The 22,030-nt window shown below is 42.5% G+C and overlaps 1 protein-coding gene and 1 long non-coding RNA gene across 7 annotated transcripts in view; one reads left to right on the top strand and one right to left on the bottom strand.

Annotated features, from left to right (window-relative positions):
• Positions 1-10,451: 10,451 nt before the first annotated feature.
• Positions 10,452-22,030, top strand: part of qkia (QKI, KH domain containing, RNA binding a) — a 79,818-nt gene continuing 68,239 nt past the window's right edge. For all 6 annotated transcript variants that reach the window (XM_058091394.2, XM_058091391.2, XM_058091389.2 and 3 more), the window contains exon 1: positions 10,452-10,898. In XM_058091394.2, coding sequence (XP_057947377.1) covers positions 10,754-10,898 — 145 coding nt within the window. In that variant the 5' untranslated portion in view covers positions 10,452-10,753. The remainder of the gene's footprint in view (positions 10,899-22,030) is intronic.
• LOC131140720 (uncharacterized) lies at positions 10,660-11,648 on the bottom strand. The gene is made up of 2 exons (XR_009132450.2): positions 11,585-11,648; positions 10,660-10,986 (listed from the first exon to the last, which is right to left on the bottom strand). It is a non-coding gene; the product is annotated as an uncharacterized LOC131140720 (long non-coding RNA).

The raw sequence follows: 22,030 nt of genomic DNA, 5'->3' as shown, positions 1-22,030 counted from the left end.
AAGGTATCTGCAGAACGAAAGCTGGCATGATTGCTGAATGATGAGACTGACTACGACAATGGTGAGAGGGATCCCGGCATGTTTGATGGTGAAATTGCCCAGCTGTTCAATTCAGATACAGAAGATGAGGACTTTGATGTATTTTGTGGGAGAAGATTAATCAAAAATGATGGTGAGTTTATTATTAAATAGTAAAAAATGAATACAAAATTATAAAATTCAAAGTATACAAGTCAACTAAACTCACTGTTTTGCTTCTGTTGCCTTTTTTTGTAGACTGTGCAGTGCTACGGGGTTTCCTACATCCAGTAATCATCCTAGCGTTACTAGCGTGAGTTCATGTTGAACAAGAAAAAAGTAAAGTTTGCTCCATTCAACACTCCCGTTCTTTGGCACTTCAACCGTTATAGAATGCGCTTCATAATACGCTGTGCCGTGTGTATGTGTACAGAAATAGACCCCGCAATTGAGACTGCGTTTTATAATCAGGTGCGCCTTACGGTGCGGAAAATAGGGTCATCATTTGTTCACACAAGGTTTTAGAGCATAGGCACTCCCTGTCACTCACTACTGCTTCAGTCATTTTTGTCATATTTGTCATCTCTAAGTGAAACTATAAAAAGAAAAAGTTCTTGGCTGAGGTAAAAGGCCAGGTGGCGATTGAACGGTGACATGAGTCCAACAATGACACATTCATGAAAGAAGACGTTGTGGTCAGAGTTTGGATTTAAGGGCAGTCAGCTGCACAGACAAGAAGTCCAGTCAGCAATTCAGTCCTTCCGTTGATCACTTCCTTCCCTTTTCTTTCTTATTCTGTAGCTTTCTCTATTAGTCTGTTGCTTTGACAGGGGTGGGCATATTGGGTTTTTAAAAAATGGGCTATACACTTTATTAATCTCCATATCTCCATGAGAAATACTATGTAAGTAGTATAAATATATATACCACAGGGAATAATTATTTGTCTTATTGTAGCTGTAACTGTGTCCTACTGTGTTTTCTGTCCCTTAGAACTACTAGAAACATAGAAGAAAAAGGCAAATTTAATTTGAATTATCCCCCCAATCCGTCCCCTGCCCCACAACACCACCCATATAATTATCATATGGCAGTAATGTGATTACTGAGGGTAGCTTGGTGTAAATAAATTCCCCACATTAGATTTCATTATTTAAATTCTTACAGGGGTCCTATTTTGCTCATTTTTTGTCCCTCTGTATTGAGTCGTGGTCTCTTATAGAGCAGCTACACACATAAAGCTTTCTAGTTGTTCCAGAATCTGCACCTATGTATTTTACCACTATATTTCTTTGGATTTTGTGGTTCCCGCAAAAACGGTCTGTTTTAATTTATTCCACCAAGGCCCGCCTCAAGGTACGCATACTTCACTGTGGTTGGTCACATTTGCGGCTAAATTAAAAGTACTTCCAGTTTGTGCCACTAGCTGCGGTTGTTATACAAGTTGATAATAAACGGTGATGTATCTTTTTAAAATGTTGGATTCTAACATACAGCCATATGTGTTGGATTCTGAATCCAATCTGGAAGTTAGAGACTGGACAGTCTGAAGTTTCTCAAGAAAAGAGGTTACCTCAAGACTCTCAATGGTAAGTAGCTTTAGCATTTTAGCATCAGCATTGGTAACATGTCATGTGTTTTGTGGGAAAAACTCGGGTAGAGCAACTCGCATGTAGAGCATGTAAACATCCCTCGACCTGTTTTATAATCAAGCATAAATGCAACAACTAACACAAAACACAAAAACAAACACAAAAACAAAACAAAAACACATGCAAAGGTCATATATGCCATTGGATATAATAATAATAATAATAATAATTAAAAAAAAAAAACATTTTATTTATATAGCGCTTTTCAAGATACTCAAAGACACTTTACAAAAGAATGAAGTTGAATAAAACAAGTAAACAGAATAAAAGACACACCAAAATACAACATTGATTGGTTAATACACAGTTAAAACATGAGTAAAAGCGGGGCGGGGCACAGCAGTCAGGTATAAAAAGTTAAACATTAAAAACAGATTTAAAGAGGTGGGTTTTGAGTTATCAATAAAGTTGCAAACATTATCCATCCTAGCGAATCCATCCAAGCTAGTGAATGAACTATTGTGCACTACTATGTAGAGTAGTCCAGGTTGAGGTGTGTGTTTTTGTATGTGTTTTTCGATTGCAAACCATACCACCGGGTCAATCTTCCTGTGAACATGCGTGATCAATGAGTATTCTCTATTTTGCTCTCTGTCACACTCCTTCCATCCTTCCCGCCTGTGAGCTCCTCATCCTTATCCTTATCACTCACATACACTCTGTTGTGTTACCGCTTTGGGAGTGTGCATACACTCACAAAAACGGTTGCACAAACAAAACAAAATGGCAAGCTTTTAAACTAAGTTAGTCTTGAAGGCCAGTCGGGATGCGTTCAACGCCCCCCCCCCCCCCCCCCCCCCCCCCAGCCTCCAAACTTTAAAACAGAGCGTGTGACTTCTTGCAGTTTGATTGACGACGAGCAGGTTTGGAGGTGATGTTTTTCTATCACCAGAGGCTCCAGCTGTCCTTTAACCCTACCCCCCACTTTGTGACAACAACAACTTTGTGAGAACGTCCCGACCATCTGAAACCAACATGGGTTCTCCAGCAGGACAATGATCCAAAACACACCAGCAAGTCCACCTCTGAATGGATGAAGAAAAACAAAATGACTTTGGAGTGGCCTAGTCAAAGTCCTGACTTGAATCCTATTGAGATGCTAAAAGGGTGCTTCATGCTGCAAAAGCCTCCAATGTGACCATTCATTCATTCATTCATTCATTCATTCATTTTCTCCCGCTTATCCTCACGAGGGACGCGGGGGGTGCTGGAGCCTATCCCACCTGTCTTTGGGCGAGAGGCGGGGTACACCCTGGACTGGTCCCCAGCTAATCACAGGGCACATATAGACAAACAACCATTCACACTCACATTCATACCTATGGACAATTTGGAGTCGCTAATTAACCTAGCATGTTTTTGGAATGTGGGAGGAAACCGGAGTACCCGGAGAAAACCCGGGGAGAACATGCAAACTCCACACAGAGATAGGATTCTTTTTCTCTCTGAATAATAAAAGGTTTCATCAGCTTGTAATGTAAAATGTGGACCCTGTGTCACTGTATAAAAGTTGGGCCATGAATGCACCTCTGAGCTTTTTTATTGCCATCCTCTGGAACCACGTCACAACGCGCCATCGTACAGTTCAGTCAGAGGCATTCTGTCGCAACCAGTCAGCTCGGCAGCCGACGAATGCTCCTTGTGAGGGAGCTAACACCCTCAACGCATGTTCCGCAATTATCTGGATCTTTGTTAATTGGATTAATTATCGAACAGAAAGCGTGTTATTAAAAATGACGAAACCACAAAAGGCAGGGGCAGCCATGGGGGAGTTGGGGTTTGATATCACTGCTGTCTCTCTCACAAACACAGTCTACTGTAATAGAGAGTGAAGCTCATACTATATTTTTCTTTCCAAAAGGGTAAAAAAGAACTGGGCAAGGCAAATACAATAGAAAAGCCAGCACACCAATGCAGGTTTGAGTTTGCACGTCTCCACTATGTATGTGTCGCTCTGTTGACATAACACTGCAGATGGATGAGCAGTACGAGCAAAGATGTCAAGGTTCAAATTAGCATACGCCCCATTACAGATAAGAACTAAAGCTATTTTCAAAGCCGGGGAATAAATGCCAGGCTCCATTTGATGCCAGACGAGTGTGTGACTTTTTCCACCTGCTTTTATAATGAAGAAAAAAAATAAAGTCAACAACTCAAAACGCGTAGAGCATTGTGGTTTGTGGTTTCTTTCTTGACTGTATTGGGTTTTGACTTCGAAGGTTTTACTCACAATGCACAAGCTGTATACTATCATGTCATTTTTTATACTTTTATTTAAGTCAAACCAAGCACTTTTTTTAAAACAAAACATCTTTTGAATGACAAATACACATGTCCAAAGTGCCAAGGAAATAAAAAGAACATATCTGCATGCACAGATAGTGTTCATAGACAAACAACCATTCACACTCACATTCATACCTATGGACAATTTGGAGTCACCAATTAACCTAGCATGTTTTTGGAATGTGGGAGGAAACCGGAGTACCCGGAGAAAACCCACGCATGCACGGGGAGAACATGCAAACTCCACACAGAGATGGCCGTGGGTGGAATTGAACCCTGGTCTCCTAGCTGTGAGGTCTGCGCGCTAACCACTCGACCGCCGTGCCGCCCACAGATAGTGTATAAATTAAAATTAAATATCAACATTACACTAAATAAGACAACTAAATCAGATATTTCATTGATAACCGTGGAATGAAAAAAATACCAAGAAGGAATATGACTTAACAAAAGCTATTTCAAAATAACCTGTAAACTCCCCAATGTTTGGGTCCCAACCACTGTTTTTCCGAAATAAAATAATGTAAAGTCAGTAAATCCGTCACAGGAAGGTTTTTTTTCTCATGCAAGAAACATTTTAAAATGCAAATAAATTAGGAATCAAAGGGATAAATGAGCATTTAACATTTCACCTGAATTACAACTTAAAATCCACTGACAGGGGGATCCACTTCAACACCATATTCATGTTCTGCTGTGTTATTTCTCACTTTTATCAAAATGCTGGCACTTGCAACTTCCTTCGGCTGCATATTATGTTATTTTGCGGCTGTGATCAAAAGAAAAGCACAGATTTTTGTAGAGTAACTGCGTTAGTTAGCAAAGAACTACAGAATCAACCGTTGATGACATCATAGACGGGCAATGTTCCTGTTTCCTTGTATTGGCAAGCTAATAGGAACATTTCAGGACACAATTGAACTCATGCGTATTAATATCGGAAAATGTATGCAAACTTTTGGCTTTTTAAAGCCCAAGAAACATTCATTCATTCGTTTTCTACTACTTATCCTCACGAGGGTCGCGGGAAGTGCTGGAGCCAATCCCAGCTGTCTTTGGGCTAGAGGCGGGGTACACCCTGGACTGGTCGCCTATCACAGAGCACATATAGACAAACAACCATTCACACTCACATTCATACCTATGGACAATTTGGAGTCGCTAATTAACCTAGCATGTTTTTGGAATGTGGGAGGAAACCGGAGTACCCGGAGAAAACCCACGCTTTCACAGGGAGAACATGCAAACTCCACACAGAGATGCCTGAGGGTGGAATTGAACTCGGGTCCCCTAGCTGTGAGGCCTGTGTGCTAACCACTCGATCGCCGTGCGGCCCGCCCAAGAAACAAAATAAATGAAATCATACCATGCCAATCCCAACTGCTAAGATGTGATGTGAGGAGCTTTGTAGTTGAAATCATTTGCTAATGTAACCACCCTAATGAGGAGCAGTCATATGACTTGGTCAGCTGACGTGAGGTCCCATCCTGATTCGCTGTCTGTGCTGCAAGGAAGCACTAAAAGGCCAGCAGGTGCAGGCAATCAGTGGCTTGCTCACAACCCTCTTTTTGAAATCAATACCTAAAGAAAACAACTTTTGCGGTAAGCTTTTCCATTTCATCGGCCACGTCTGCGGCCGCTACATGCTAAACTACTGCTAAACTCATTGCTAGCCAGTAAAGTGGGAAGAGTACTGAGATTATGAAGTATGGCCATCTTGAATTGGAAGTATGTGTTTGGAGTATTTACCGGTAATTTTTGTAAAGTTTGACTGACATGTTAATACCTGTTTCTGGCCTGTACAGGTCAGGGTTTTTTTTTCATAGGACGGCTTTGGTCCTACACCAAGTAAAGGAAGCCTTCCGAACTGGCAGCGAATGGGTAGGACTGTCTTTCCTTTTGACTCTTTGGCTAGTGGACTCAAGGATCGAGGACCATTCCTCTAAGAGTGGAGTTCCTAAGGCCACCATTACCCCAGAGACTCATCGATCTGTTATACCAGCTACTTGACCAAGATTGCTGTGATAATTTACGGTTGTCATTTTGTTCACCTTACACCCCCTGTTTACAATATATGATTTCACTGCAAAGCACCTGTGTTTCCGTGTCTCATTTACACCAGTTCAGACTCCCAAGAACCATTCTTCTGCATCGTTTATTCAGATAGCCCTAAAATAACCCTGCGTTACACTAACATAAAATTCTAACTAATTCTAATATGTTTCATAGTGGATGTAAAGAAAAATACAGAGCGAGAGTATATATAACTGTATTTCCATGGGGGAAAAAAATCTGTGACTCATTTAATTGTATTTTTCCTTAATTCTTCCATCTCTGACTGTTATGAACTCTTGTTTTAATGCTGGTGTTGTATTGAGCAGGCTGGCTGCAGGCCAGGAATGCACTCCATTTGGACTCAATTGCTTCAAGACACGATTAATCGCAATTACAGTTACTGGTATTAACAGTCAATATGTTATGCCCATTGGTAAAACACACTTGGTAGAAAAAAAATACAAATTTTGTTAGTATGACTGAACAAAACTTTTAAACTAGAGTTAACTGGAAACGCCATGAAAATTTGTTCAACTGGAAAACAAATTGATCAAACCCAGGGTAATACTACCATGTTTTTATTTTGAATCTTACTTTGCACTGAACAGGAAGTCACCGTGTGCACATGCTAATGCTGTGTAGCTAAACAGTAGTCATGTTGTTGTCGTTTAACGCTGCTTAGAAAGTTAACAATTCCACAACAAGATTTTTTTAATGGAAATTATATTTTTGTTTCTCAAATTGTATGTTGATGTCAGCTTAGCAGGAGTAATGGAGGCTAGCTGCATTGGTAAATGTCACTGCCTGACTCATGACGAGCTGCGCTGGACACAAAGTCCAGGATTTTAGCTCGACAGCTAGTGTTCCTGGCTCTCATTCTGTGTACTCTGATAGCAATAACAACTGAGGCTATTTGTAGACGCTGGCTAAAGGGTGTGGTAGAATGATGGACGTACTACAGTACGGTCAGTCTAATTCACATTAAACTTATCCAAACACATCTTCCAATCTCCATTTGTTTGATCAGTTTACCGCTGCCCTTCTCTTCTATGGGTTCCGTCACCAACACAATGGCGACAAGCTGAAGTTCAGAGAAGGTCAGAGTGCAGCTGTTGGAGCATTCATCGAGGCAGCGAGGAGGCTGCTTTTACAAAGACCCGAGTGGGCGAGCAGCGAGAGTACAAATTGAACGAAGTCTCAGGTTTAACAACTCGTCCCTCCCCCACTTCCTTTTTTTGCAGTCAGCAGCTGCTTGAATCAAAACTGGACCAGTTGTGCTTTATTTCCGAGCCGGGTGAGAGACACTGGAGGTTGCTGGTTTGTGTGTGTGTGTGTGTCCCATTGATCAGGGTTGTTAATCTTCAGAGGATATGTAGAAAGGTCCTCCCAAGGACAGGACGATGAAAAGGTTCTATTGATTACAGCAGCGTTGATCAATCGGTCCCAAGACGGATAACAAGATGTACAGGTCTTGTGTAACAATAGGCGTTGTGTTGGACATGGACTGCACATGTTGAGGTTATGTTTTGAGTCATATTTCACCTTTTTTCAAGTCAAAATAATCTGACTTAACCTATTAATAGTTGTCCAAATTAATGGGGAAAAACAGATTGACTTTAAAAATTCTATAATCAGAGTGTCAAATTGGTGTTGCTCGCCAAAGACGGCGTCAATGACCTTGTGCTACTGATAGGATCTCTGCATTCAGTAAAAGTTAATGCAATGGCGTGATGTCTCGCAATCATGTTAATGAATTTTTACCATCAAGGACTTGGCTGCCGGGGTCCACACATCGCACAATGTCACACAACGCTTTCATTGGGCCTCATCAGGCTGTTCTGTTAATCACAGCCACAGCATGTCCTTTTAAAGCAATCCATCACACCAAACCAAGGATTCCCAAACTTTTGCTACCCACATATACTTCATTTATTACTTAGTATTTACCCTGCTACTCAATAAACCCAATAAAAATGGGTCCCAATCCGTTTGGGATCATTGCATGGACAAACTACATTATAAGACAAAAGCACCCTCATGTGTAACAATTGCTGAAAATCATGAAATCCAAGTTGGAGATGAATTTGATAATTTATTTTTGTCTTTCTAGTATTCATGTTATGTGGTACAGGGGAAACATCTGCAAGCAAATTCTGTCTAGCAACAAGTTGCCATACAAACATTCATTCATTTTCTACTGCTTATCCTCACAAAGGTCGCGGGGGTGCTGGAGCCTATCCCAGCTGTCTTCGGGCGAGAGGCGGGGTACACCCTGGACTGGTCGCCAGCCAATCACAGCGCACGTATAGACAAACAACCATTCACACTCACATTCATACCTATGGACAATAGGTATTGTATCCCCGCATGCATGGGGAGAACATGCAAACTCCATACATAGATGGGCGAGGGTGGAATTGAACTCAGGTCTCCTAGCTGTGAGGCCTGCGCGCTAACCGCCATACAAACATTCATTTTCTACCGCTTTTCCTCATGAGGGTCGCGGGGGTGCTGTAGCCTATCCCAGCTGTCTTCGGGCGAGAGGTGGGGTACACCCTGGACTGGTCGCCAGCCAATCACAGGGCACATATAGACAAACAACCATTCACACTCACATTCATACCTATGGACAATTTGGAGTCACCAATTAACTTAGCATGTTTTTGGAATGTGGGAGGAAACCGGAGTACCCGAGAAAACCCACGCATGCACGGGGAGAACATGCAAGCTCCACACAGAGATGGCCGACGGTGGAATTGAACTCGGGTCTCCGAGCTGTGAGGCCTCCGCGCTTACCGCCATACAAACATAAGATGTTAAAATTGATTTACTGTATTTCAACATGCATACCGTGTTACATTGAAATACATCACATATACACAATCTACTGCTCAACAGGTCCAAAAAAGTAGCTAAATAGTAACTCTAGGGTGAATGAATACAGTAAATAAATACAGTCAGTACATACTTACAAGCCGCCTACCAATACTCCATGGAATGAGAAAAGGCCCATTATATATTAGTAATAGATAATTATTAGAATTACCAATAGAATTACAGAGCCTATGACTGTGCACATTCTACTGAATCAATTCCAGGTGTATAGCTCAACTTTGTTTATAATCAGGAGGTCCTAAGATCAAGTCCAGAGGTACCAAAGCACTTTAAGTGGTACTGTAAAAAAACAAAAACACATTACAGTACATCAGATCGATGTCAGTGTAATTTAATCACTGCCACTTATCAACTATTTAGGCGCAATGGTTGAACAGAGAAGACAGTAAACTCAGCCTTTTTTTAAATAATTTTGATTTTGGACTGCAAAGGCAGTGGCACAGTTTTCTCCACCTTTTGCTCAAAGTCTACTGAAGTAGCCTTCAGACCTCGTGCAAAAAGGCATTACGCAAAACCTGTCCAAAGTGGACTACTGAAGAAATCCCACAGAAATGCACACCATCCATCCATCCATTTTCTATGTCATTTATCCTCATTTGGGTCAATACATACATTGTATTAAAATACACACTGTGTATTTACTTATGTACATAGAATGACAAAAAAATAAACACAAATTAGTAAAAGTTGTATAGCCCAGAATGCACACGCAATGTCTGCTGACATTGCATCATCGAGTTATTATTTTTAATTATTTTTGCTGGGTTCTGTATATATGGCAAAAGTGAATACAGTAAATATGGGTATCCTCTACTTTGTTGGTTGTTTTTGTTTTACAAATATTCTTAGGATAATCAAAATTTAGTATGTAAGGACATTTTTTTATTTTATTTTATTATTCCACGTAACTGTATAAAAGACACAGGCAAATACAGTAAATGTGGAATCTACTACTCTTTTTTTGGGGCAAGATCTTGGTGTGAAAGAGGTTATTTATTACTGTAGCTTTCCTAGCACTCAGTGATAAGATTAGCTAAAATAACAAAGATAAGATATTAGCTATTTTAGGGGTGTCCATAGTGTGCCCCACAGCTCGTTTGTTATTGACTTACTGATTATTGGTATATTCTACAGATATTACTAAACCTGACCGGCATTAGAACATTACACTAAAAACAAAGAAGAAACAGCAAAGGACCCAATTCCCCCATAAAATGCTGTAAATTAAATTGAAGTGCAAAAGACACATACTGCATGAGAGAAATACTGCAAATTCACAGTATTATTTAATTGTAATATTTTTAATCTGCAGCATAAGCCCTGCTATCTGTTTTTTTTTTTTGGATAAATTCTGTGTGTAGAGCCTGATGGAGGTGGGACCGTACTCCATTGGCCCTCACCTCTGTCAGTCACTCTCGCCTCTAGGCTGAGACACGCCCCTCGGGGGATTGGCTGTGAACGCTGATTGGTTGAAACATTAGTCCAATGAAGGTACACTGGCCTATAGCTGACTAGAAAGGCGGGACATTGAGTCCTTCGCGCCTACAGTGTAGGAATCGACCGTCCCTGAGCGCACACTGTCTGCAGGAGAGTACCAAGCGCCACTCTCGGGAAAGGAAATAACGGTTTCTTTTTTTTTTTTTGGCTCCCAGTTCGCGATCTAACTACACGAACAAATCCAGCTTGATTCCGGGAAAGGGGGATCCTACTACACGTTATTGTTCTTACGAGGAGGAGGGATTGGAGCTGCAAGTTTTTTTTTCTCTTCCCTTTTCTTTATTTGTTTTCTCCCCAGCAAAAAAGGATTCTGTGTTCGGGCTTGTGTGCGTTCCGCTCTCGCCGCAAAGATGATGGTTGGAGAGGTCGAAGTGAAGGAGCGACCGAGGCCGAGTCCGGACTACTTGATGCAATTGTTGAACGAGAAGAAGCTCATGACCAGTTTGCCCAATCTCTGCGGCATCTTCACGCACCTCGAGCGGCTTCTCGATGAAGGTAAGCGGCGGCGGTGGTGGTGTTGGTGGTGGTAGTAGTTAGCCAAGGCGATGTCCGGCATTTGCACCGATCCCACATATCGGCGTTCCTTATGGAAACATACAACTACACATTTTACACATCTTATTTAATGAAAATCACCACAATTATCACTAATGTTGACTTTGCATGTGAGAGTCATGTGGCTGAGATTAGCTGTGTTGTTGACTTTGTGACTAGACGAAAACTTTCTCTCGAGCGTTTAAACTTCACATTCTCATCAATGTAGTTAAAACATATAACGTTGGGATGTATTTAAGGTGGACTTTCAGCTATTTGGAAGGCATTTTAAAAGTTATTCACCCGGGCCTTGCTTCCACATGTTCCAGTAGTTTTAGCGTTAGCTACAGTTGAAGCTAGCCACACAGGGTGTGTGTGTGCGCGTGCCGCTGGACTCGGCGACGTTACCTCGTCACTTCGCCCCCCCACCCAAATAAACACATTAAAACAAACATATGCGGTTCATTTTAACACAGTCGAAAAGCTTATCGTGTCTTTGTCGAGTTTCTTGTAAGAGTTGTTGCCCAGTGGCCGAGTTTATACCGCGGAGGAATGTTGCCTGTGTGTGTGTGTGTGTTGCCCAAACAATGGCCACCGCTCCGAAGTTTGGTAAGCCTTCTATAACTTCTCCTTAAAAATAATCAAACCTCTGCTTCACACGTCCTTGTATTTCCTCCCTCACCGGTCTTCTCTCCCCTGTTCTAAAATCTCTTTGATAACTGTGATCTACACAAGATCAGTGGGATTATTCGTCCTTTTAAATGTTGGTGGTATCAACATATCGTAACCAAGTTTCATGTAATCCAAATTACCCGCCTCCTCCCCGCACACACGTTAGCTATTTCACCTTCTCGCACACTTTGAATATAATTTAAATAAATCTTCTTCACTGACATAATATAGTTTCGGTGTTGCCACACTACGTAGGCGCCCGGAGTATGTTGCTGTAAAACCGGTCTGCACAGATTTCTAGTCTCTCTTCCAGATGGATGATAAGCAAGTCGCATAAGAGGAGTGAGTTGCCCAACTTGAAAAAATGCCTTTCTTGCACATTTACTCCTCATAAGTTGTATTGCAATAGGTTCAATGACACGCTCGGAAACATCCTGAAAGTATTAGGAAAGCAAGTGTTACACTGCTTAAACATACCTTTACAGTGTGTTCTTGAGTTTATGAGGTGGATAAATCAAGTCTTAAAAAGAATTCAAGTTGAGCTAAAATTACATTTGAGCTCATTGAAGGAACAGTCGACAACAGAAGTTGCTCACCAACTAAAATGACGTTTGGTGGAAGCATTCATAGGACTGAAGAATAACTGCAATCTCAACTATGATCAGTATGTTACTAGGATTGAAGAATAACTGCAATCTCAACTGTGATCAGTCTGTTACTAGAGTTTGGTTGGCATAACTGTCCACTAACTTGCACTCGGGGTCCACAATTATTGATTTTTTAGCATTTTAACAACATTGAAATGCTCAAAGAAGAGAACGTTTGTTTGGGGGTAAGATTGTTAGTATTATTTATATGACACGGTTGTTTTGTACATTTGGTGTTTTGCTCCGGTTGGACGGAATGACAGCATTAAGCACATATACTGTCATTCCTTTTTTAGTCATGACCTTTCAGTGCAACTCCATGAATGATTAATTTTTAATTGTGATGTCAGTGGTTGTACACAGACATACCACTGTGTTTACATATTGATGGTAGTTACAAACAGGGACACATGTCTGTAGTTTTTTTTTTTTTGCACTGTGGTGATGCGCAGTCCCTCTAGTTCCCATTGTCCCATACTGTTTCTCAGCCCACACGGCATACCTCTACCCGTCCCCCAAGTAGTCACAAAAGACCTACCATGTACAATCTTGAGTGTGGACCTCCCCCGAAGTGTCATATTCCTTGACAATGTCCAGATGTGCCTTACAGTTTCCCAGAATCCAAACCACCACGGTTCTTTAAAAAAAGTCAGATGGGTTGTTGTATTGGAATTCTGATAAAGGGCAGGAAGGCAAGCTTGAAATAATTGGCAATGAGATCACAGCATCTGTGGTTCTTGTGAGAAAATAGGCTAAGCCTTTGGAGCAAATGCTGTAATTAGATACATTTTTATATGCATAGTTGCGTTTCCTAAAGTATTTTTAAAACCAGTTTGTTACAAAGAGTCCTTTATTGGTCCCAGTAAAGTCTTGGCGCCTTCTGGATCTTGCACACTAATTGCTAAATTAGATTTTGACCCAGGAGATCTGGCATGATAGTGATCATACATTTTTGTGTGTTTTTCTGCAATCAAAGCATGAACTTTAGTACTATATTGCAGTGTTTGGGGAACAGATGCAAAATAGAACAAAACATAACTCCCAAATATCTTACTTCCACTCCCACCCAGGCCGCCTAAAGTTTACTAGGGGGTTTCCACAGCACCGGGCCAAACAGTACCACAGTGCCAGAAGTTACATATGCGTGCTATAAGTCACCTCAGTGCCGGACTGTCTGGAGATTGTTAGGGAGTTTGTTTGCTTTTCTTGCCCCCTTTTGACTAGGCTTGCCGCCCTGGTGCGACATTCAGGGGCCCGACGTTTTCACAACACATGATGTCAGTGAACCCCACCCAAGGTGAAACAATTTTAGTTGAATCTTGGTCTCTGTACGACAACTGCCCGAGTAGTTACAACCAAATCTAAGATTGTCCGAAAGCATGTTAGCCTGACAGCTGCATGACACCCCCCCGCACACACACAAACACCCAGTTTTTAAGTGCATGTCTTCACAGCTGTTCCTATGACGGGGAGGGGAAAGCCAACCCCACCCTTGTGTTTCTCCCACTATGCTCCATGCACTCACATTTTGTTGCTGACATGCATGTAGTGCCTCAAGGTCATTGTGGCAGATTGACAGGAACGCACCCCCCCACCCCCCACACACACACACACACACTATGTTGCAGTTGTTCGTCTTCCTGAGGTGACACCTGCTATGTTTTTTTTATATTACTCTTTACGGCCTGCTAGCCAACAAGCAGCATCAAGTTGCTTTATTTTTCTCTAGACAGGTTATGATAGCCCATAGAATGCATAGCGATGTCGGGAAGTTTTGTTAATGTCAATTTTTCCCCCCTATGATGATTCAAAGAGTCAGGTATTGATTTTGAATTGTTTAATCAAAGCCAACCTCTCCCTCTGGGCTTGTTTCGAGATGCGTTTGTTTAATAGATTTAACAGGCCATTGTTGCATTGCAAAAACACACTGCTGCGGAGCAACGTGGTGCATGGTACCACTTGTTCCCCCCCTTTTTTTACAGCGGCACTTTTGTGTCTGCTTGTTTTTTTTCCTCCTCCACGATCTTGACTTTCCCCAAGGGAGCTGTCAGCAATTGGAGGACAAACGGTCCCCTGTCCACCACGGAGGCTTTTGTCGGAGGCTGTTCCTTTGGGAATGGTTGTTTAGAGAGTTTGATACAATGCCGTACATCTGCAGTTGTTTTCTTTATCCTCTCCCCATCCTTGTCATCTGGCTCCTTGTTATCGCCGTCTACATCTGGGTAGAGTGAGCACAATTTCTAGGTTAACTCTGTGTATTCGGCACAGGACAGGAACCACGCTAACCTCTGACACACAATCAATGCAGTATCTATTAGGATAGAGCGCAGCGCTGCTTAGAGTGCCGATAGAGGCTGACACAATGAGTCAATTGGGGGTGTTTTGCCGGTCCATCGTCACAAGCTGAAACTTGTTTTATCCCCCATCAAACCCCCTGCTCCCACCTTCACATCCTCTCCCAAAGCACCACTTCATAAGCTGGGATTTAATTAACGAGCGCCATTCCGCGCAACGCTTTACTGAGCCGTCGCGGCCATTGAGAAAATACAATCTGGAAGCTTTGTAGGGTCTCGTTCGGTCTGCCTCTCTTTCCCTAACGCCAGTGTGGTCTCCAGGAAATCCCAGGAGATCCAAAAGTAACTTCACAAGCCTCGACTTAAAATGGAAAAAGTCGAGATAATGTTTAAAGGGACTGTGTGCAACTGGTTCACCAGCTGTCTAGAGGGCGCCAACATTCAATTGAGCTGCAAACATTATATCCCGCCTGCCATATATACTGTGGTACATAGGTTGTATTTCAGCTAATGATGGAGATTTGGCCAAGTTTAGCTGCTCCCATTATACATCATACATTAATTGATAGTTATCATAACAACAACATGAATGTAACGCGTTTCTGTGTGTACACGCTATGACATGTATGTGTAGGGCTGCAGCTAATCATTCCATTGTAACCTGACGCATGAGCAAATACAATTAAACCGTTACCATAGTTTCATAAAACAATAAATGTACACAAATATTTACACATATATCTTATACACCTCAGAAATCCGTAGGCTACCCTTTTTAATATAAAGTACAACAATAGATGCATTTTTGTCAGCTTCCCAGTTTCTAAGTGGGTTTTGAACTATTCTTTTAACTTTTGGACTGCTCCAATGTGAGAAACACTATTTCACAATAGTCACCACTTTCAGTGTCCTTGTGTAAATATAATTTAGCAAAGGATTTAGTACTGGAGGCAGGATAAAAATTTGCCTTTCCTTCAGGGGGCCTTGTGCCAGAGCTCCGCCACATGGCCCTGTTGAGCTTTGGGCCCATCATTCTGACCCTAAACTCTGCCCCCCCCCTTCCACCCTTGGCCCCAGCATCAGCAACGGCACCTCCCAGCGGGTGCTGCGTGATAAAGTCATCCGACATCAGCTCCGGGGCTCTTATCTCAGGCTTCAATCCCACAAGTGCTGGGGCCCTCCTTATCAGCGCCTACCTCTGCTTGGCCTCCTACTGTCTCTGACTGCTTGGCTCACTATCAGAGACGCCATTGCCTGAACGTAACCCAGCTTTAAGTAAGGAGTTTTAGGTAATCATGCGTATATGTAACGACATAGCTTGTCTTTTACTTCTTTACCGCAAGCCACAGATCCGCCCCCTCCTCTCAAGTTATGGCAACACGGATCAACGAATACTCTTCCGTTTTTATTTGTGTCGAGAGTAAAAACACCTCCAGGAAATGACACAATAAGAGACGGGAGAAGGTTTGTGGTTTGTTTTCCCTCTTTCGAGACAGGGAGGAGACAGCCAGCTGTGACAGGCGACGCCTGTTCTGCGTCCGCCCTCTTCCACAGAGGCACAGCCGTCGCTTTGATTGCTTTTTTTGAAACTAAAATTCCATCATGACCCACCTCTCATCCTGTCTCTCCACAACAGGTTCCTACAATTACTACTACCACCTTCCAACATTTTGAAATGGAAGTCATCATCTCTAGAATCTTCATCTAACATTGTTTCTTTAGGATTCACAAACAGAAAAGTGTGTAACAGTTAACGACAACATGCATCATATGCTATAATATCAACATTTGGCACCGTCTGTCTTCTCCACTTTTATCCCAGGAACGAAGCAGTCTGCCTAAATTTTTCATTTATCGACACATTGTTCCCTTTTGTGTACAAAAAAAAACAAATGAACCGTGACCTCAATACGGAGGTACATACGAAACTATGAAAGTGCCATATGCTTACTCACTTAAAAATGTGTCAGAATCAGGTTTATTACCAGGTATAGTTCACACAATACGAGGAATTTGTTCTGGTTGGTTGGTACTCTACAACAATAAATGTAGAATAGAGGAGTGGAAGTGAAGAACCACCTATTTAACTTCATATACTTGTGTAACGGTCTTCATCTGACATTGTTTATTTGGATTCATAAATAGAAGAGAAAGTGTTTAACAGTTAGCGACAACATGAATCACGCAATCGACATTTGGCACCGTCTGTCTCCTCCCCTTTTATCCCAGGAACTAGGCAGCAAAATGAACTGAATGCTCACTCTGTCTCCTTGCCCGCCCACCCCTGCTGCATTAATTTCCTCTGTGTCCTTTCACTGGAGGAATAGGAAGCACATTTTGGCAACCAGCTCAGGAATTTCTCTGCACTTAACCTCCGCCACGTTTGTTTTCCACAGCTGTGCTCTGCTCTCTCGTTGCAGGTATACTGAAATATACGTGACGGTTTTCACAGCATGTCAACTCTAAAGTCTGCCTAAATATTTCATTTACCAGACACTTTCAATGTTAATCTCTCTTTATCCTGGTCCAGAGCCTTTAGTACTTTGGCCTCCCTGCAGTTCCAAGCCTTTTACCTCGGCGTCTCGCTCGTTTTAAGCCGGACGATAAATCAAAGGTGAATAATTTACCTGTCCGCTACCCGCCTGTGTTGTTTCTGTGAGGCCTGGCGAGAGCAGGCGGAGCTGCCATCACCTTCCTCGAGGGGCTTCAAAAAAGTGCGTCGGTTTGATGCCTCTGAAGTTCTGTCATCCGAGTATGAAGCGCCGGCACTCTGTAACCTCGCTGTCAGCTGCTTGTCTCAAATCTGTGCGACCTCCGTGCACTTCTAACGCATCACATTCAACGATGCACTTCTCTGCGTTAACCGGGACTTTATTTTCCAAGTCGGTATATACTGCTGTCTGTGCAATCTTGCCATCAATCACAATCTTGGGTCAATATTATATGATGTTGCCCTTTTGTTTTCATGAAAACTCGCCCTGGTTTCCTTATGTGTGTTTAGTTTCTATACTTGGATTAACCCACAACTCTCATACTCCCACTACAATTGTCTCTTGAGTCATCTCCAAACAATAGTTGTGCAGCTCTAACTCAAACTGTGTCATGGCAATTGTATCTTTTTTTTTTTGCGGTGATTCTACCACAGGCAGTCTCCATTTAACAGGCTTTGTATCTCAGATGCCTGTGTCTCGATGTTGTCCGTTTAGATTTCCCCAGTGTTGCTTTGAATGAAATTGACATAGTGTGTGAAAGTCTTTCTAGCGTGACTGCCACCTTGGAAATAGCGCAGAAGACGAGCAACTGACTCCTCTTAAATTCTCACAGTCTTGCGGTTTTGTGTGAACAAGTACAAAACTGTACCATTGCTTGTGCCAAAAGGGGTTTGGGCTAACCCCCCCCCAGTTCAGGGTACAGTGAGCCCCTCCTCAGAGAATAGAATATACTGTAGCTGAGGCCTCCCTTATTCTTTAATAAGTGATTTTCTGGTGCATATTTTGGGGAGTTTTCTGCTCTCCCCAGCTTGTGCCAATTTTAAACCTTTGCACCACCATCACCACACATATTGCAATTTTGCTTGGATATCATGCACTCTGTTCATACAGGTCATTAATCGACTGTGCCCCCCCCCGTGGTACTTAGTCAGCAATGTTTAAGTTGCCACAGCAGGGGCTTCTCTGCTTCAGCGACACAAAGCAAAGCACAGGGTCTGTTACGCATTGGACATTGTAGTAGTGTTGCCCTGGTGCGCCACTACAGTACTATGTTCCTCCCTACTGTTTTGACTGTGGTGAAGCCACCCATGACTAAAACGAAACACATCGCTTTTCAATCCGTTTTGACGTGTTATCAGTTCAACACAAGCCCAGTTCTGTTGTGTGTTGTTGAGTCTCGCTGTTTGTCGTTAAGATGCACTGTGCCTGTCCTATCAGTGCAGTTGTTGGGAGCGAGATTACTGTGGCAAATTAAAAACAAAGGGACGTTTTCTACTTGTGGAACAGAGAGCTCATTTACTACCATTTGTGTCGTGCAAAGATTGGCATGAAAACCCCAAAGTCTGCTGCTCACTTGATGGATTGTTCCCACTGAAAGGAGAAAGGCGTGTCAGGGGAAGGGATGATAGTAAGTATGATAAAGAACAGTAGTGCTGGTTGTGGGGACAGAATTCCTCCCATGTGATGTGAATGAGGTCATCTTGTTAGCTATAGGGAAGGTTATTGACCCCCTTGCTCAGCTCCACACGCCACCCCCCACCCTTCCTTGCCTCTACCAATGATGGACACAATCACACACAATGGCTGTTTTGTGTTGTTATTGGGCTAGACACACACTGCTGTGGCCGTCCCTGCTGCACACAAGTGCTGTCTGTCTGATAATGAGTTGAACCATCACTATTTCATGTCTCCTAATGTGGGGTCCTTGATGGAAAAGCAGATTTTTGGCAGGTTTGCCCTGAAAAAGATTATATCTGCTCTAGTGTGTCTGCTGTAAATATTTCCTTTGAGGGCATGTCAGGGCAAGCTGGAGATTTAAGCTATCCTGTCAGATAAAATAGGAATGTTTTTTTTTAAGAAAATGGGATGGACAGTCGATAACACTTAATTTATTTCTTTGCTGTCTGTCTCCTTGGATAAAGTGCATGCAGCTGGGCGGTGATGATGCGTAGCTACAGCCAGGACAGGTGTGTGCTGGTGCAAGCTGTCAAAGTGCTGTCGACACCTTAAGGTGCTTGTGTCAAGCGATGGGCTTGTCTTCCCTGTTCCTGGAGTGTGTTCTTATTTATGCTCCGCCTCCATCGCCATGCATTTCATCACCTTTATCTCTCTAAAACCTGCACATGCATTCCACTAGCTGGTAGGAGGTAGCATGCTGCTTCACACATGGCATGTTTCATTTTTGTCATGTTTTCCAAAGTAGAAAATTGCTGTTCCCGGCAGGCTGACTCATTTTCCTGTTTTTTTTTTTTCTTTCTGTGTTTGATCGGAATGACTAAATCTCATCTGTCTGTTCATCAACTCTTCCTATCATACCCGTGACCTGCATTTCCCCCTCCGTCTTTGCCCTCTTCTTTTCTTTTGTACATATGTTTTCTTTTTGTAGCTCCTTCCTGCACTTGTGTGCGAGATATTCCGCCTTGAGGCGCCCTTTGCCTCGTTCATGTAAGGACCAGTGGTGACGTTTAAAGGCCTGAATCGTGGCTTGTCGCTTCGCATCAGCCCAGCGCTCGCCTGGGATCCTAGCATTGCTCAGTGGCTCTTGACACAATCACTCCAAGGCTTAAATGTTGCTCGAGAACAACATGCCGGCATCGACGACGGCAGTCTTGCGCACATTTTCCCTCTCGGATGTGCGAATGCTGTGAGACGGTGCACCGTGTTTAATGACAGAGGAGCAGGGGTTCTTATGTTTTTCTTACTGCCCTGTCAATGTGCCTTTTTAAACATTACTTTTGACCCTATCTAGTAGACAAAACAGATCCACCAGACCATCTAGGAGTAAACAAATATGTTGTGAAAGAGCAGCTCCTCAGAGAGGGACTTCCTCCGAGGGAGTTTTTTTTTTTTTTTTTTTTAATGTCTCCTTCATAAGTGACTGCTCTAAGTAATTCTGTAAATTTCCTTTATAGTATGTCATAGTAATAGTACAGGTACTATTTCCAGTCGGTTGGGGTTCCAATCATGATGAGCAAATACAACACCAAAATAGGAATGGGGCCAGTCCGATCTAGAATTAGGTTCCGATACCACCTGCGGTGGTTTTCCGGTCGATGAGCCATGTCTGGGCTCGCATCTTGTCCGCTTGTTTTTGTTTGCATATGTAGCTTGAAGAATATCAGCAAATGTAGCCAAGAGTATCAATGAACAAACTGTAGCTTGAACAATATCCGAAAACGTAACTGAAAATGAATCAGTGAAGATGGCTGTCTTCACGCATGCACTGCAGCTGTCCTCTTCACGCGCGCCGTACACAATACAGCACTCCACCTGCACCCGGTGCGTTCAAGGCCACACAAAGCAGCTGGACATCACACACGTCTGTGAAGCCGTGATTGTCCGTCTCGGTGCTTTTGTGTGTGTGTGCGGAGCTGCGTTTGCTAATATTCTTCCAGCTGCATTTTCTGGTATTCTTGTGGAGTACTTGATGGACAAGTTCCTGAAATGCAGACTCGACAATAATAATAATATTAAAGCAAACGGAGCTCTGGATTGGAATAGTATCGACAGATATCCAAATTCAAGTATCTGGATCGGAACCGAAGTGGGGAAAAAATGTGTCTATGTGCATCCCTCGATGAAAACCAACACATTTGGCTTTGATGCTGCATAATTACACCCCACAGCCTCCACTTTGCCTTGTTTTCATGATACCATAGTCTCCTCTTTTCTAAAATCAGCCACACACAAATGTCCAAAGTCCCCAGAAAGCTGTGAAGTGTGTTTGCACGCCAAGGGACAACAAGTAGCTGTTAGACTGTAACTTAAAGATGGTATCTGCAAGCCTCAACAGGCTGTGTGATGAAAGATGCATCCTTCTTTTTTTTAAATTAGATTAGGTCCGTGAATGTTTTGGCATCCCTTTTTAGTATAAAGCGTTTTTAAATGTCATGTCTATGGCAGGCGGTTGACATGTTACCTTGCTATTCTGGAACAACTGTCTACAATTTTTCTTTTGTTTCTCTGTGTTCACTTTTAATTTTGCACTAGAAAACCGACATGTCTGTCACAAGCAAACAAATCTTGCAAGGGGAAATTCAAAAGGTGAAGACAGTCGTCTCCTGGTTTGCTTTTGTCTGGTGTCATCAAAGCTTTTGGTGTAGTAATCGAGTGACCTCATTCTCTCGTAATGAGAGGGTAGCGAGGGGAATGTGCTTGTTCCTCATTCTGTCATGTTTGCTCACATTCTCAACACTTTTTTTTTCTGCCCCTGACGCGACAATCTTGTCCTCAAACACAGAGTCAACTGAGGCGTGGAAAGATTTGTTAATGCATTACAATTAGCTTGTTTTTGTAGCATTGAGGATAGTACCTGATGAATGGAAGAATATGCTTGTGTACTGTAAATCTCTACACCTCGGGTGTGTACCGACACTTCTTTTTGAGATTTATATTATGGTCGAATCTAGACACATTTCTACCAAATTTTGAGACACAAGTCCAGACTAAGGTATGGGGTTAGAACTAATTGTTGACAATTCTGGTGACGTTGCCATTTTTGTTTGCAGTTATTAGTTTAGCAATTACAAACACTCATTGTTGTGTAAAAAAAAAAATCATATTTGCGATTCTGTGTTCACACCCTCAAATTTTTACCAGTTTGGTCTCGGAACGTCCACCCACCCATCTATTTTCTATGTTGTTCTCACTAGAGGTGTAGGGGTATCCCAGCTGACTTTTTTTAGGCGGCGGGGTACACCCTGGACTGGTTGCCAGCCAATCACAGGGCACATATAGACAAACAACCATTCACATTCATAGCTATGGAC

This window comes from Doryrhamphus excisus, linkage group LG14 (assembly GCF_037039965.1).
Source record: "Doryrhamphus excisus strain RoL-2023G ecotype Guam linkage group LG14, RoL_Dexc_Guam_v1.1, whole genome shotgun sequence".
Taxonomy (NCBI): domain Eukaryota; kingdom Metazoa; phylum Chordata; class Actinopteri; order Syngnathiformes; family Syngnathidae; genus Doryrhamphus; species Doryrhamphus excisus.
This window is presented reverse-complemented; position numbering and strand designations above follow the sequence as displayed.